The 17,089-nt window shown below is 41.7% G+C and overlaps 1 protein-coding gene across 1 annotated transcript in view; it reads right to left on the minus strand.

Annotated features, from left to right (window-relative positions):
* Window positions 1-17,089, minus strand: part of NBAS (NBAS subunit of NRZ tethering complex) — a 388,118-nt gene that overhangs the window by 260,557 nt on the left and 110,472 nt on the right. Inside the window, exons 20-21 of the mRNA XM_055121563.1 lie at window positions 15,120-15,224; window positions 14,645-14,781 (exon numbers count right to left, since the gene is read on the minus strand). Of these exons, the coding sequence (XP_054977538.1) occupies window positions 14,645-14,781; window positions 15,120-15,224 (242 nt within the window). The remainder of the gene's footprint in view (window positions 1-14,644; window positions 14,782-15,119; window positions 15,225-17,089) is intronic.

Genomic DNA, 17,089 nt, shown 5'->3' on the forward strand with positions numbered 1-17,089 from the left:
GGCACGCCCTCGGCCCAGATAAGATCTGGAGCTGCTGCTCGAGAAACAGACCCTCTGCTCCTAAAGACTAGGATCCAAGAGGTCTTCTAACCCATTTTGGCACCCAGAGCGGCTTCTTACAGACATGCATCTAGACTGTGAACTGAACTAAAATATCAGAAATCCAAAACTGTGCAGCCGCTATTGCGGCCGCGCAAGCTCATAGAATCTTCATTCTCAGCAATGAAAAGAAATTATTAAATGATGCCTTTTTCAGCAAGCCTGATTGTTGGGGGGAAATTCCTAACAATAACAGTGAGTTCTCTATTGAGATATTGGATGTATTCAAAGTATAGAGAATAAAATGAAGATCATTAGCTACTTAGGTGGGGGTTGGGTGAGAGGGGGGTATATTGGGGTTCTTGGTGGTGGAACATGTGTACTGGTGAAGGAATGAGAATTCAATCATTGTATGACTCAGACTTATACCTGAAAGCTTTGTTTTTTTTTTCTCATGGTGATTCAATATAATAAAATAAAATAAAATAAAATAAAAGAATGATTCATATCTCAGTACACCCTCATGTCTTCAGCAATTCTCAAATATTGACATACTTTGCAAAACCCATAAAAATTACCGTGAAATAACTCCTCTCTTCCTTCTGAATCAAAGAAACAGGCCTCAATATTTTCTGGTGCTTTAGGTACATAGATAAGAACAAGATGAGTCAAGCTCTAAAATGGGCTCAAGTGCCAGGAAACACACAACCCAATTATCCCACTTCCAGCCCCAGGCCTGCTTCCGTGCAGGCGAGGCGCTTAGGTCTCTCTTTCCTAAAACAACCTTTGGAAACCGTCCCCACTTTGCAGAGTACTCACCGTACCCCTCTCCACTGAGAGTGAGCACAGAAGGCCAAAGACACGTTCCAAGTTGAAAATGCAAACCAACTTGCTGTTTGCTCGTAACAGCTCAGAAATAAACTGCACACATGGGAACTGAATTTTGACTAGATAACTAATCAACTTTTCAATTTCAAAGGGAAAAGAAACACTTAGATGTTTTCCCTTAAGAATACGAAAATCCCATGAACGCAATGCCCCGATCTTTCCACAATTATGCCATCACTCGTTCTTCCACTTAGATATGTCATTACTACAATAAAAATATGACCAATAAAAACTACTTTACATGGGCGCTGGGAAGATGGCTCAAAGGCGGGAGTATATGCTCTGCAGGTCGGAACCCCAGGTTCGACCTCCAACACTACCCAGTGCCCTGAACAATGCCAGGCGACAATCTGTAAACACTACGTGTGACCCAAAAAGAACAACAAAAATACCTTTTTAGGGGCACGAAGGTCCCTCAAAGAGCTGGAAAGCCATTTTACATGCGTGATCCTGAGTTTGATTCCCCAGCTCCCTACGCACTACTCTGGAGTGCTCTCAGAAATGACATTTTAAATTTTTCAGGGAAGGAAGTAATTTTTTTTTTAAAATCCTAGTTCTGCATTAGGAATTACTCCTGGCAATGCTAATGGGACCATATGGGATGCCAGGGATTGAACCTGGATCAACCACATGCAAAGCAAACGCCCTAACCACTGTACTATCGATCCGGTCCCAAAAGTAAATCTTTTATGAATAGAACCCCGCTACATAAAAACAAGAGTAAAAAGAGATTAACAATCGTTTAAAATTCTCAACATTCGTTCATTTCCAATTAGTAACTTGATTAAAAACAACTTGTAGACTGTGATTAAACAATATAAGAAAAGGTTGTGAAATTGATTATGATGTAGGCGAAGGTAAATATTACACATCTTTCTGAAATGCTCTTTCCTTTATTCAAACCTCAAACTGTCAAAAATATTATCAATTTTTAAAACCTCGCTCACACCTTAACTCATCCAAGAACCACTCCTAATTCACTCCTTTATAACAGAAGGTTAAGTCTCCTCTCATTCTATATTTCTTGTATGGAATATGTTTCAATTTATAATTGTTACACTGACACTGAACCTGCCTAATTTTCCCTACTACATTCTAAGTATTTAGTGGACAGAAACCACATCTGATTCATATTTTTATATACTACTGAAAACCTAGTACAAGGACTGCATGTGAAACATGAGGTTCCAAAATTTTTATTAAAATAGAAAAATTTTGTGACTCATCCATTTTTTGTGACTCAATTTAAAATTTTTTAAATCATCTTAAAAATGTTCTTACAGGGCCAGAGACAGCACAGGGGGCAGGGGCCACGCTTTGCTTGCACGGGGATCTACGCCTGCGCCTAACACAACACAGTCCCTGGGCACTGCTGAGTGGACCCCTTCTGGTGCTGAATTCTCCCAGGTCTGAGGGGCACCAAAGCACTGACCCACCCAGCATGGCTGCTGGAGTAATGTCATGAGTGGTGCCAAGGCCCGGGGAAAGATGCTTGGGAGGCCGTCCCCCAAAAAATGCTCTTTCATTGGAAAGGAAGTAATATAAGGCAATTTAGAAATGCTTAACGTTCTAAACCAGTTTCACATATAACCATAATTAGCTATTTATTTCACACACAAAGAAGTTAAAATTCAAAAATTATCATCTGTTTTGACAGGAATATCAACGTGCTTCTCTTGAGAGAAAAACTCCCAGAATATCCTCAAAACTAAGGATATTAGATATAATTAAACTAAGCCAAGCAATCCATTATGATAAAGTTTTCTGATGACTTTCAGGGAGAAACAGAGGGAGTAAGAGAGGAAGTAAACCAAAGTGAGACCTTGTGAATGGAAGATGGCTAAATTTTAATGTAATAAAAAATATTATTTCGTCTCTTTAAAAAATATACAAATTATTACAATATATAACCAATTGGAGACTGAAGGTGTGAAAAATTATCTACCTTTCAGATGTCAAGAATGGGAGTATGGGGAAGGGAGGAAAGAAAGAGAGAGGGAGAGAGAGAAAAATAAATGTAATCTTTTAAGGGTAAGTTATTCATTAATATGTAAAAAATAAGGTAAAACAATTAGACCTAAATAAAGAGTCCTACAAGTAAATATGTTTTGCTTTTATGACAAACTCCCCTTCAGTAAAATAACAGACTCAGTTTCCATGTTCCGCCATTCAAATCTAAGAATTAGAATAGAACATATTCGAAAGGAGATACGTCCCATTCTGTTTGAATGTCCTTATCACCAGAAGATGAAGGGAAGTGTCTCCATGCGCTGTCACATAACACTGACTGAGCAGCCCACGTGTGTGACCAGATTCACCTGCAGGATCTGCTCCATGGCAGAAATCCTGTCAGGGCCTGAGGAAGGTCCGGCAACTCCAAACCCGCAGCGTCTGTGCTGAAGCATGAGGCTCTGTGAATCCCGTCACTACTGTTGCCTTCTACGCACAGAAGCAGGGTCCGAGCAGCCCTGCCAGAGGGATCCTTGCCCCTGCAAGCCACCAAAGCTGCACCCAAGCCAGGTGTGTGAGCACCATGACAAGAGGAGTCTGCCCCCTCCCTCCACACAAACACAGTGAGCTCCACACCTAAAGAGAAGTCGGAGCACTGAAGCCAGGGGAGCAGGCACAGGTGTGAGGGCCACGGCCTCTCCAGTCGGCTGCGACAACTCCAACCAGAACAGGTACAAGCACCGGCATGCAACAAATCCCGTCTCCGACAAACAACCAAGTGTCTGCGTGATGGCCCCAGTGAGCCCAACAGTATCACTGGAAGAAAGGAGAAGGCTGCAAAAGTAGGCAGAAAGTAGAGGGGATACTGTATGCCATAGAGGCTGGAGAGGCTTGGGATGGGGGTGGGGGAGATACCGTGGACATTGGTGGTAGAAAATGTGCACTGGTGTGGAGGGATGGGTGTTCGATCACTGTATGACTGAAACTCAAACATGAAAGCTTTGTAGCTATATCTCTTGGTGATTCAATTAAAAAAAAGGAGAAAAAAAGGGTACAGAGCAGATATGAATAATAATACTAAAACAATATAAAAATAAGGAAACATGTTTACATGACTGATAGCCGGTAATCCACTCTCAATCTTATTGATTTGCAAATTAATTTATTGAGACGATCATGCCCTTGAGGACATCAGGCTAAGTGAAACTAGTCAATATAAAAAGATAAATACTGTATAGTAAAATTTAGAGAGAAAGCAGAATAGTGGTTGGGAGCTGGCAGCGGCTGGAATGCAAGGACATGTGGGTGTTATATGTTGTTCAATGGACACAGAGTTTGTTTCGCAAGATCAAAAAAGTTCTTAAAATTGGTAGTAAGACAAAGTAGATGTCCCTAGTACTACAGAACAGCACAATAAAAAACGTTTTAAGATGTGAAATTTTATGCCATATATATTTAAATATTTTTAAATAAACTTAAAAGTGCTTCTTAATCAAATGGTCCTAGTGGTTCTCATTCACAGAGACACTCATACACACACATATAAAACAATACAAAATGACATATATGTATGACTTTGTTTTATATATGTATATATAGAGAGAATTTGATATATACGGATGACACACAGGAGAAAAATAGGGGCCAGAGTGATGCACAGCAGGCGGAGTGCTTGCCTTGCATGTGGCTGACTCAGATTGGATCTCCGGCATCCCAGCATCCCATATGGTCGCCCAAGCAGTCAGGAGTAACCCCTGAGCACAGACAGGTGTGGCCCAAAAATAAAAACAGAGAGCAAAACTTAATGAATGCGCTATATGAGAAGACAAACAGTTAATCATCTTACTGATGGTCTGAAGTGTCAAAGACAGGTTTCCTTTCTATACTGTTTCAAAAGGGTGTTTTTAATTGTATTTTTTTACTTCATCACAATTTTTGCATGTTTTCTAAGTCTTTTCACATAACAACCATTTACTCATCCAACACTTATTAACTGTAAGTGCATGCATCACTATAAACAGAGCATTTATTATATCTAATTACCAGAGAATGAGACATCAGAAAACAAATATATTATCCAAATCGGTTGTTCCAAAGAAATCTACTATTGAGGAGAAAAGGCTGAAAACAATTTCCCAGTCACACTCCCAAATAAAAATCAGAAAAGAGAAAAATCCCAGGCACTTTGGATTTCTGTCACATGAGACTAGAGTACAATAGGTACAATGTCCTAAGAAAACTAGAAAGGGGTGATTGTGATTAGTAAAGGAACAAAGTGCCCTTGGGAAACACGGAAATATGCACAGCACTTTCTGTGTCAGAAGCCACTGAAAGGAAAACACTTCCACTAGTTGATTAAGCTTAAAATTGTCTATACTTGTTTGCAAGGTTGTTTAAACTAAAGCAGTTTTGTAAAAGCACTGTTTTCTAGTCTACAGCATTAGCATACCTACGTATGGGACTAGGCAGATACTGATCTAAGATTAGGTTGACATCATATGTGTTTTAAACAACTGAGACAAAATTTTTCAATCAGCCATGGTTTTTAGCCTCACTAGTATGTCATATAAATTGCTATAGAAGTAAAAGTGCAGAATGACTAAAATTATGTCAACAAATATTTTATACAATCACAAATTTAGAAAATTTAGAAAAAACATCTAAAATACAATTTTGCAGTTCACACAAGTAGTTCACCTACACTTACAGCTAGCCTTTTATAGTCAAACTTTCAAACATTTTAACTAAACTCAGATATTCACAAGCAAACAAAATGCCAGGTTGCTATAGTAACAGCTTCTCTAGGATGATGAAAAGAATGAGGCGTTCCAGATATTTTATTTCTATCACAGAGTTGCCACTTATACTGTAAAAGATTTTAAATATTGCAATATCCCAAAATATACCAGATATAATTCAATCTTCCTTTGGCGATTTGGGGGATAATCAGGGAATATAAACATGAGTATAAATTTTCACTATCTAGAAAATATATGTCAAAGGACTTGACAGATATTGAACGGCAATTTATTTTCATATACTGAAAGTAAATGATGTCTAAATGCAATGTGATGTCCTAGATTGAAAACTGAAACAGAAAAAAAAAGATACTGACAGAGAAAATGGTTAAGTCCAAATAAATCTGTAGTTTAGTTAATAGCACTGTACAATCAGTAATGCCGTAATGTTCTGAAAATGCAAATTTGTTCCAATGAATTGATATATTGGAGAGCAACATGAGCATAACACATATTTTGCATTTGCTGATGCACAACTTTAGCCATGAGAACTAGGTGAACACTGCAATCTATACTCACTGAACCAAGCCAGTTCAGAGGACAAGTGGACGGACAGCACTCCCCAAAGATCTACCAGCAAGCAAGCTCTCGGCTTGAAATGTTAGGAGTCACTCCTATATCTACAGCTATTTTTTTCTTTTAAGTTATGAAATAGTTCCAAATATTCTGAATTCCATACACTAGAGTTCATTCCTTCCATTGCAATGTAGTTGGCATATTTGAAAAGTATAACTGAAAACAGAAATCTCTAGTTTTTAATTGTTATAGATGAGAAAAGTGAGGCAATTTAAACTAGAATAAGTACAAAGCTCTGATATTTAACATTTAAAATACCTCCCTAAGAAGGACAAAAAGTCTTCACTGCGATGTTTGAAAGAAATCACAATATCTAATTTTACTGCAGTCAGTAGTAAAAGGTGCTTTTAGTTAATAAAAGACCTTGTCTTTTTGATAATGTCATACTTAGAAGTTCAAAATGGTATCTCATTATGGTTTTGATCTGCATTTCTCTGATGAGTAAAGATCCTGAGCAACACTTCACATACGCACTGATCATTTGTATGTCTTCTTTCTGGGAAATATTCAGATCAATGGCCATTTCTTAAATTGAGATATCATGACTTAAAATAGTATTGACATTTATACTTCAGGCTTACCATGTCCCTGTACCACACTGACCACCGGAGGGCCAATATCCCTCCACGACTATCCCTAGGTCCGCGATTTATTCAGAGACCTTCTATCATTGGAAACGGGAAAGAGGAGAAAAGATGAGGAGCGTGGAGGAACCCGCTAGCTAGGCAGCTTCCCTCCTTATATACCTCTCGCTGCTTGTTTACGCCCAAGTGTCTGCAGCTGATAGGCTAGTTACACCTTGTGGGCGTGACAGGACATCCTATTTCCTTATTAGGAGTTGTTTTCGAAGCACTGTGCAATTAACAAGAAACAGGTGTTGTTTACTAAGCACGGTCCTGTGGAGGCTCTCCACACGCGCCCTAGGCAACTTCAGTTCCATAGGCAGAATCCCAAGATTCATTTTCACTGGCCACTGTCTATACCTTTGTTTCATGTCTTCGTACTCCACATGCATGAGATCATGCGATATTTGTCCTTCTCTGATTCACTTTACTCCAGTTTTTCATCCAAGTTGTAGAGAAATGGAAAATTAAATCTTTATTTATAGCTGAATACTATTCCATTGTGTATTTATAGCCCAGAATTTATCTGCTCATCTGCTGTTGGGAACTTAGGGTTATTTCCAAATCTTGGCCACTGGGCAACATTTACAATAATCCTTTAGGGGTTGAGGATACAGTTCAAGTGCAGAGCATGTGCAAGGCCCTGAATTTGACCTCCGACACTCTACATGAAAAAGTGACACCAGATGATGCACTCCTGGTGACCATCCCCCCTCCCCCAAGTACCACTGGGTGGCCCCGATGGCCCTCAAGAATCACTGAGATCTCAGCGTCACACCCATGGACCAAGCACTGAATTATTAGGTCTACACAGGTGATGTACAACTGCTGGGAGTAAACCCAAATCATCAAGCCTGGGTTTTTGTAGGTGTGGCCCCTGTGAAGATACTTTCTGGGAAAAGCTCCCAGAGCAATGCTCAAGTGGTCCAAGACCTCTCCCCCAAATACATGGACCAGCTGTGTAGTTCTAGATGATTCAGTGTGAGAGCTGGTCATGCGCTGCCAGGGCCCAGTGGTGCTGGGGGCAGAAGGGTCACACCTGTGAGTGTATACTATCCCCCTAATAGGGCTATCAGGTACTAGGGATCACAGCTAGGTCCTTGTACATCCAACCTTCTTGGCAGTCTTTGGGGCACCAAAACAATTTTTTTAAACAAAATTCCTTTGGAAAATCTAAGACATTTTTCTAAAATGTCTCTCTATAAGCATCCTCTCATTATCTGTATTGCAAACCATAATGCCCTAAGTAAAGAAAGAATAAGAGGGAAACTGTCTGCCATAGAGGCAGGGGGAGGGGTGGGATGGCGGGAGGGGGGGGCCGGGATACTGAAGACATTGGTGGTGGAAAATGTACAAGGGTGGGACAGGTGTTTGATCTTTGCATGACTGAAATTCAAACATGAAAGTTTTGTAAGTGTAGCTCAGTAACGCAATTGAAAAAAAAAAAATACCGACTTGCTCTTCAAGCCCATGTTCTCATTTGAACAAGTATCTCTCCTGCTTGCCTAGATGTTTCTCTGTTTGCTTATTTCCACTGTAGAGAAACCTGTGTTCTCTCTAACGCATACTTCTCTCTTTCCCCCTCATATCTTTCTAGTTTTTTGTTTTGTTTTCTATTTTTTTTATTTTATTTTTTTGGGGGTCACACCTGGCAATGCACAGAGGTTACTCCTGGCTCTGCACTCAGGAATTACTCCTGGCGGTGCGTGGGGGACCATATGGGATGCTTGGAAGCCGTTTGCAAGGCAAATGCCCTACCTGCTGTGCTGTCGCTCCAGCTCCCTCACATCTTTCTTAATAAACTCTAATGAAAACCATCTTGCTTCACAATATAAAAAAGAAATACTAAGTAAAATATACTAAGTAATACTAAGTAAAATATACTAAGTGATAAACTATACCTTAACAAAAATTCTCTATTGGCAAATTTTGGAAAATAACAAAAATTTCCTCTGCACTTTAGAACAAAGGTGTAACTCAGACAATGAAATTTCAATGTTTACAAAATTTAGTCACATTTCCTCAATGCCAACTGCACTTAAGAATGAAAATATGATACCAACAGCCAATTCCACTACTACTGACTCATTACTAAGCTCTACTGAGTCACTATATTGCCAAAAATTCCAGGCACACCAGTCTTGAGGCTGAGAGCTCTGGGTTCTTCTCAGAGTAGGGTGGGCAGCCTCCATCCCCCCACCCCCAAATCAGACCCAACCATCCTGCCAGCAAACTGAGGACAGCAGGCTGACAGGAAGCACACAGACATGATTCAAACAAAGTCAACAGATTATTTAGGAGTCACTGTTACTTACAAAATGCGAGCTGATAAAGCAGGATAAAATGGAAGATAAAGCAGAATGAAACTCAGGCTCTGATGCTGAGAAATGAACACTCTCACCAAAAATGAAAAAAATACACAAAACCAGAGAGCAGAGAGACACAGTTCAAGGAGCTGCGCACGTGCTTAACGCACAGGAGGGTTGATCCCTGACACCTCACAATCCTGAGGCACACTGGAGCATCAATCACGTGGCCTCAGAAGCAAAGAAACACACACACACACACACACACACACACACACACACACTTCTATAATGATGTAAGGCAGTAAACAAAGAAGTAGCAAGCTCTCTTTTTACTTGCTTCTGAACACAGAAACTGAAGAGAAGAATATAAAGTAGAAAAGGTTCAAGATTTAGTTTTTCAATTCTTATTTCTTCCTCGGTTTGAAAACATGATGCTGTAAAAGCAGAAATTTCCATTAGTTTGTAAAGCACCTCGTAACTCCTGCTAAGAACTGTTTTACTCATTTGAAAATCCTCACCATAGTGCCAGGCCCATGAAGGCACTCAGAAAATGTTGAGTAGGTAAGAGGGAAAAGCATTTGTATTCCAACAAATCATACACTCTGTGTTCATCTCACCAAATGGTTCCAAGTGACTTGAAGACAAGCAGCAAGTAGTCAAAAAAAGAATACAATTCTCCTCAAAAAAAAAAAAAAAAGTCTAGAAATTTATCTTTTTGATCTGTGTCCCTTAGAATATCACTTTGGATAAAGACAAGAGTGCAGGTTGTGGGGCTGGAGTGATAGCACAGCGGGTAGGGCATTTGCCTTGCACGTGGCCGACCCAGGTTCAATTCCCAGCATCCCATATGGTACCTTGAGCACCGCCAGGAGAAATTCTTGAGTGCATGAGCCACAAGTAACCCCTGTTCATTGCTAGGTGTGACCCAAAAAGCAAAAAAAAAAAAGAAAAGAAAAGAAAAGAGTGCAGGTTGTAACTCTGAGCTCAAAACTAAACTCACTGTAAGGCCAGCGCAGCCCCAGGGATAACACAGTGACTAAGGTCAGTGCAGCCCGGGAATCCCTCCTCGGTGACCATCCCAAATTTACAGATGAGAGAAGATTTGCTCACACTCCTCTCAGGACTTCCTTTCTCTCATTTCTAAACAGACACAAGATGAACCTAATTTATGTAGATCACAAACACTCCCAGGGTATTCTCTACACAAAGATGATACAGAGAGAGAAGGGCTACAAAGACACCCACTGGGCTCAAGAGTTAGCTGGGAAATGAATGGGGGGAGGGGGGTGTAGGCCGGAATCAGAGCAATAGTGCAGCTGGGAGGGCATTTTGTCTTGCCCACAGCCAACCTGGGTTTAAACCTTGGAGTCTCATATGGTCTGCAAACCCCACAGGAGTGATGCCTTAGTGAAAAACCAGGAATAGCCCCTACGGACCACCAGGGGTGGCCCCAAAACAAACACAAACAAACACACCAACCCCCAAAAAAGAGTTTACGGTTAAAGGCTGGGTGTTTGGTTCTTTTTAAAATGTAGGAGTAAAGCAAAACTTAAAATGACTGATGATAATACAATATAAAAGATGTAAAACTACAAGAAAGGACAAAGAAGTACCTAAATATAGTGAAAGGAAAACTTATGAAGGACTTCATAGAAAAAGTGACACCTGAAACAGAATGTGGTTTTGCTTGACAGTCACATGAAATTAGAAGGAAACAGAGATATATTAAAACCTTTTATTCATCTCTTTTAACTACAGCAAAAATATGCTTAATGTGAAAGACTTTCTTAAGAAAGAAAATATTTAAAAAAAATTTTTTTCCGGGGCCGGAGCGATAGCACAGCGGGTAGGGCGTTTGCCTTGCACGCGGCCGACCCGGGTTCGATCCCCGGCATCCCATATGGTCCCCCAAGCACTGCCAGGAGTAATTCCTGAGTGCAAAGCCAGGAGTAACCCCTGAGCATCGCTGGGTGTGACCCAAAAAAGCAAAAAAAAAAAAAAAATTTTTTTTCCTCAATGTGTTGAAAATAAAAATCACTTCAAGACTCATAGGAAGTCAGCATCTTGGGCCAGGGAGAGCGCGGAGGGTGCACGGGGCTAGTCTGATGACCCCATCCTGCATCACTGGGAATGGTGTTGGTGGCCTTGGCACTGCAGCCCCAGAGCAGCTAAGATTGGATGGTCCAGACCAACAGCTAAGAATGGCTGGGAGCGGCCCCTAGCCCACCAAGCACTGTGTGGGAAGTCTCTCTGCTCAAAAAAATTTTTTTAAAAAGTCACTTTTGAATTATCCAGGCAACATATCCCAAAACAAAGATTCAAAATGACTTGACCTCAGTTACTTGACCCTCTGCTGCAATATGGTGTGCCTAAAGAATTTCTAATAATCTACATGGTTCTGGTAGGTCCTCTAAGGAAACCATCTGCTGCTGGATTTCTCAGGGGCAGGAGAGAGAGTGGAGCACGCTGGCCTCGCCTGAGCCGCCCCACGGCCCCAAGAGGGATCTCCAACCACAGAGTCAGGGCAAGCCCTGAGCACAGGGGGCATGGTCGAGAAACCCAAAAACCGAAAGATAATACATAAAAACATATAGCACGGGGCACTGTCAAGCAACTAGTTTATAAACCAACTCGCAGTTTTATCAAATGTTTATCTGAGCACTCATCAGAAGACAAAAACAGAAAGTACATTTAAGCACATGGGGAAAAAATGACCAAAAAAATCTAAAGATATAAAGTCCTTTTCCAAATTTTACTAATTTATGGTAGAAAGAAAATTTTCATTCAGATTAGATCTCTTGAAAATGACCAGGAGGGTGGAGCAATTGTACAGCAGGGAGGGAGTTTGCCTTGAATGCACTCGACCCGGGTTTGATCAATTCCTGAGTGCAGAGCCAGGAGCAATCCCTGAGTATCACTGGGTGCGACCCAAAAAGCAGAGGAAGCAAGGAAGGAGAGAGGGAGGGAGGGAGGGAGGGAGGGAGGGAAGGAAGGAAGGAAGGAAGGAAGGAAGGAAGGGAGGAAGGGAGGGAGGGAGGGAGGGAGGGAGGGAGGGAGGGAGGGAAGATGACCAAGAAGCAAAAAACCAAACTACATTCTGAAATACTTATAAAACACATTTTTTAGTAAAACAGATTTTATTTGGAAGTTTTGAAGGGAAGGAGAAAGAGAAAGTGGGAGGGAGTGGAGAGTAACGCGCTCAAGAGAGAAACCCAGGCTTCTCCAAGGGCGGAGAGAAGCCCTACACACACCCCAGCTTTAGACAGGAAAGCAAGAAAGTACACATCCCAAGAGGGGAGATGCGGGCGACACATGTGCTCGGCCACCACATGTGCTCAGCCACGTAGGCACAAGCAGCACATGGACTCGGGCAACATATGCTCCAAAACATATTTTTATATCATTATCCCAACCTAAAAGAAAATGCTTCAAAAAGTGAACAGAGTATCGTAAGAGTGTTCTTTCGCGCTGTGTGTGTGTGTGTGTGTGTGTGTGTGTGTGTGTGTGTGTGTGTGTGTGTGTGTGTGTGTGTGTGTGTGTGTGTGTGTGTAGAGCATACCTGGCAGTGCTGAGGAGGCGTTTCGAGCTCTGTGCTCAGGGGCCATGCCTGCTGGAGCCTAGGGGACCATATGGGGCACTGGGATTTGAAACCGGGTTCATGGCCACAAGCACATGCAAATACAGTGCCGTAACCTCTGTTCCATCTCAGCAAACCCCCTTATTTTTTCCAGCTCTATCTTATTAAATCTTTGTTTAGTGGTAAGAAGAGTGTAAAATCACTGAAATTTTAAAGCTGAGTAACCTACAACTTTAAATACAGGTTCAAATACTGGTTACACTTACAAAGAGCTGAACACACTAAGTTCTAGACATCTCAGCTTTATGTAACAACAGAGACAATATTAAAACAGGATCTGTGTGGCACAGGACGATAGGGCAGGTAGGGCCTTTGCCATGTGCATGGCCAGCCCAGGTTCTAGCTGGTATGGTCCCCCTAGGCTCCCAAGAGTAATTCCTGAGCACAGAGCTAGGCATCAGTCCTGAGCACTGCCATGTGTGGGCTAAAAGCAAGCAAGCAAACAAAAAACAGGATGCTTGAAAAGCAGGTACGTGGTAGTATGTGGTAAATGCATAGTAATTACTCTGTGTCGGACAGTAACAGCAGCACCGAAAACTATGGTATTAGGTAGAGACACTGGGAGAGGAACTGGGAAGGTAAATGATACCCATTCCCAAGGACATCTATACGTTGTGAATTGTAAGCTATAAGCTATAAACTGCCGATAGCTAAAGTCTATAACGATGATTTCCATTTGAAATGCCTATAGGGTTTTATACTTTATAAACAGGTTTCCTATCTAGCCATTCACCTGTCACTAAAATTATACAATATGAATATGTATCGCAAGAAATATCTAGTTTTAAAAGAATAAATTAAAATTCGAGAAGAATGAACAGGCAGTGAATGCTGAACATTTTCTGGGAGGCAGTTCACTGGCTGTAAAGGGTCTCGCAATTGGGCACTACTGCCACCTCCCTCTGGAGGGGCTCTGAGCATCTTTCTGCTCCCAGTTAGAGCAGAAAGGCCGGCCATCTTAGAGCCGTGCACAGAGCAAGAATATTGTCTTTTCTTCACTCTCAAGAGATGTTCTAACTTCTGAAAACCCACCACAGAGTACAGATCCCATCAGCTAAAAGACATGTCACATGTCACATTCCAGCCCAGTGTTCAAATGCCCTGAGCTGAAAGGAGAATGAGTCTACCTAGTAACAAAGAGCTACTTTGATTTCCCATTTGTCTCATGCCTTGAAATTTCCCAGGAATGTTGAGAGAAGAGAGCCTTGCACCTTCCTGTCTTAGAGGGACCTATTTACAATCTAATTTTGTTAGAGCTACACTTCGAGGGCCCAGAGATGCCAACAGGCCTGAATCCCGGCACCTCATGGTCCCCTCAGCATCCGTGGGGCTGGGGCGGGAGGGCCTGGTGGTCCCCAGCACTGCAGGGCCCAAGATCACCAGTTCTTGGGCCCCGTCAGAGAGCAGCAGGCCCAGCTGGTTGAGTATCAATGAAAGGGGTCCCCAGGCTCCCAGAGCACAGCTTGGGAGCACTCACCCCCAAAGAAGAACTATACTTCAATTTCTAAAAAATAAAACCAATTCCAACAAATACGTTAATTCTAGATGTGGTTCTCAACCATAAAACAATATATATTGAGTCACAGCTGAAAAATCTGAAGGCTTTAAAAAAATAAAAAAGAAAGAAACAGAAAATTCACATTCATTAGGTTAGGGCAGACACATTCTGGTATCAGGATAATTTGCAAGAAAGTTAGAAATAATTCTATAATAAGAAACAAAAAGATAAGTCAAATTACTTTTTTTCTAAACACAAGGTAGTCAGCATCAAACAAAAAGTGAAATACAGTCAATGCAGTTAATCTAGTTAATGCCGTCACATACCAAGCTTCAGGGAGCAAAACAGAATATTCATGTGGTGAGGTGGTCTCTGGGAAGTTGGAGAGAATTGCAAGACGATGAGGAAGCAAGTCAGATCCATGGTAAGTGAACAGAATTTCTACAGCCTGTACATTACTTTCCTGCACAAAAGCGCAAAGGGTAAGTTTCAGTTGTAAATTTTATAAATAAAGTAGTAACTGCATGACATTGAAAACGTAAAATAATCTTTTTAAGATCTGTGATATAAAATGTTTTGAAATAACCCTGACTTTTTCTAGTCAATCACATTTCTCAACTGAACACTATAAGAATTATTACTTTTTAAAACTCAGAATGATGAGTAAAAATAAAGTAGTATTCTATTTTCTCCATATTTATTCATATGATCAAAAAAGAAGTAATAGTATAAGCAAGTGATAACGTTAACTACACAACTTAAAAGTGTTAATAATCATATTTACAAAACAAAAGAAATTACCCGAGCATAAGTTCTTGCTGAGAGAACAATATTCTGATTCCTGAACTTCTTAAAGAATTCCGCATCATATCTCTGTTCAGATGAATGGGGCACTCCCAGGATTGCCTGTGGAAAACAATGGTCTAATGAAAATACTTTGGGAATATGACTGACAAGAGAATATTAAAAATCTTTACACTAAATTAAATGATTAACTAAAGCATCACATCTGCATTCTTAGGTTCATTTTGAAAATGACTATATAGCTTTGTTTTTAAAATGACTACATATTAAATACTGGTCACGGGGAGGGGGGGAGAGGGGCGGGAAATAGTAGCGCGGGTAGGGTAGGGTGTATGCTGCGCACGCGGCTGACTGGGGCCCAAGCCCCGGCAACCGGTATGGCCCCTCAAGCCCACCAGAAGGGATTCCTAAGTGCAAAGCCAGGAATAACCCCAGAGCACTGCTGGATATGGGCATCTCATAAAAAGATAAATAAACAGAAACGGCTCATTTTAGAGAAGTGGAGGAGAAAATCATATAGGCTATGTGAAAGTTAGCTTACAGGAGGACAAACAAAATCCACCATCTGGTGGGGCCAGAGAGAACAGTGGGGTGGGTCAGGCGCTTGCTTTGCATGTGCCCAACCGGAGTTCAATTCCGGGCGCCCCATACGGTTCCCCCAGCATTGCCGGCTGTGACCCAAGAAACAAAATGAAACAAAACAAAAAAAAAACCCAGCACCCAGTAGGAACAGGTAAGCAGTTATATATGGCTGCTCATTTTGAGGCCCTGGCACATCTGTATTTTAATCTCAGCCTTACTATTGCTGGAGTGATTGCCGCCAAATGCAGACTGACCCATTCATTCAACCAAGTTCAGAGTGTCACCTGCACACCAGAACGGGTTTCTCAACCCTACTTCCACTGCAGCCCCCTTCCGAGCCTGCCTTCTTCCTCTGCCCCCTCCCTGTTCTACCAGTTGGCCCCTCGTCTCATGCCATGGCCCCCATTCATGCAATTTTCCCCTGTGCACCCTGGCCCTGGGCTCTCCTAAGGGCTGGCCGGGGAGGGGGGGTGGGCTGTGTCACAGTGCTGAGACAGACAGGAGTGAAAAACTGAAGAGCGAGACTCCATTCTCCTGGAGTATCCCGGCAGGTTAAAAGTGGAGGAGGCAAGAGAAATGAAAAGCCGCCAAGTAAAGGGAAAAGCCAGGAGTTTTCAGAGAGGGAAGGCTTCCCCGCAAGGGATACCCAAGCTGCACCAGAAAAGTCAGCCCAAGTAGACAAGGCAACTGTGAGTGAAGCCCACCCACCGTGTAGCTATCACCTAAGGCTCAAGGCTCGGCTGCCCTGACGCAAGCTAAGCCCCAGAAGCCCAGAGTACTGCTCATCACACAGAAATTACCCAATAGCATTTGATGACTGAATAATTTCTCAGAATAGGAAAGTGGGAGGAATGAGAGCAATTAAAGGAGGAGGGAGAAGGAGGAGGGAGAATTGATGTGTTTACTTGCAGAACGTCGAAGAAGAGCTACCCACAGACAGCTGTGAGCACAGAGGTCAGAGGTTGTAAAGTAGTCTACGACACAGGTACACGGCATGGTTATTATCCTTTTACCCTCTACCTCTTTCCCCTCCCTTATTCACCTGGCAAAACACCATCCCGAGTCAAGTCCAACTAGAAACTGTGAATACAAGTCACTGGAAAGATGCCACAAAAACAAGCTCAAGGTTTTCATTCTAATTTCGAGATCTCAACCTTGCTTCAATAATGATTCGAGCAAATCAACTGTAACAAAAGCATTTATGAGACAACTCAGGGAACATGAGTAAGAAGCAGGTCTCAGAGATACCAAGGACTTGCCAATTTTGTTTCAGATAATAGTGTAATAATAGTGTTGGGGCCAAAAAAGTAGTATAGCAGGTAGGGCGTTTGTCTTGCACATGGCTGACATGGACTAGAACCCAAACACCCCAGATGTTCCCTGAG

The sequence above is a fragment of the Sorex araneus genome, chromosome X (genome assembly GCF_027595985.1).
Source record: "Sorex araneus isolate mSorAra2 chromosome X, mSorAra2.pri, whole genome shotgun sequence".
Lineage (NCBI taxonomy): Eukaryota > Metazoa > Chordata > Mammalia > Eulipotyphla > Soricidae > Sorex > Sorex araneus.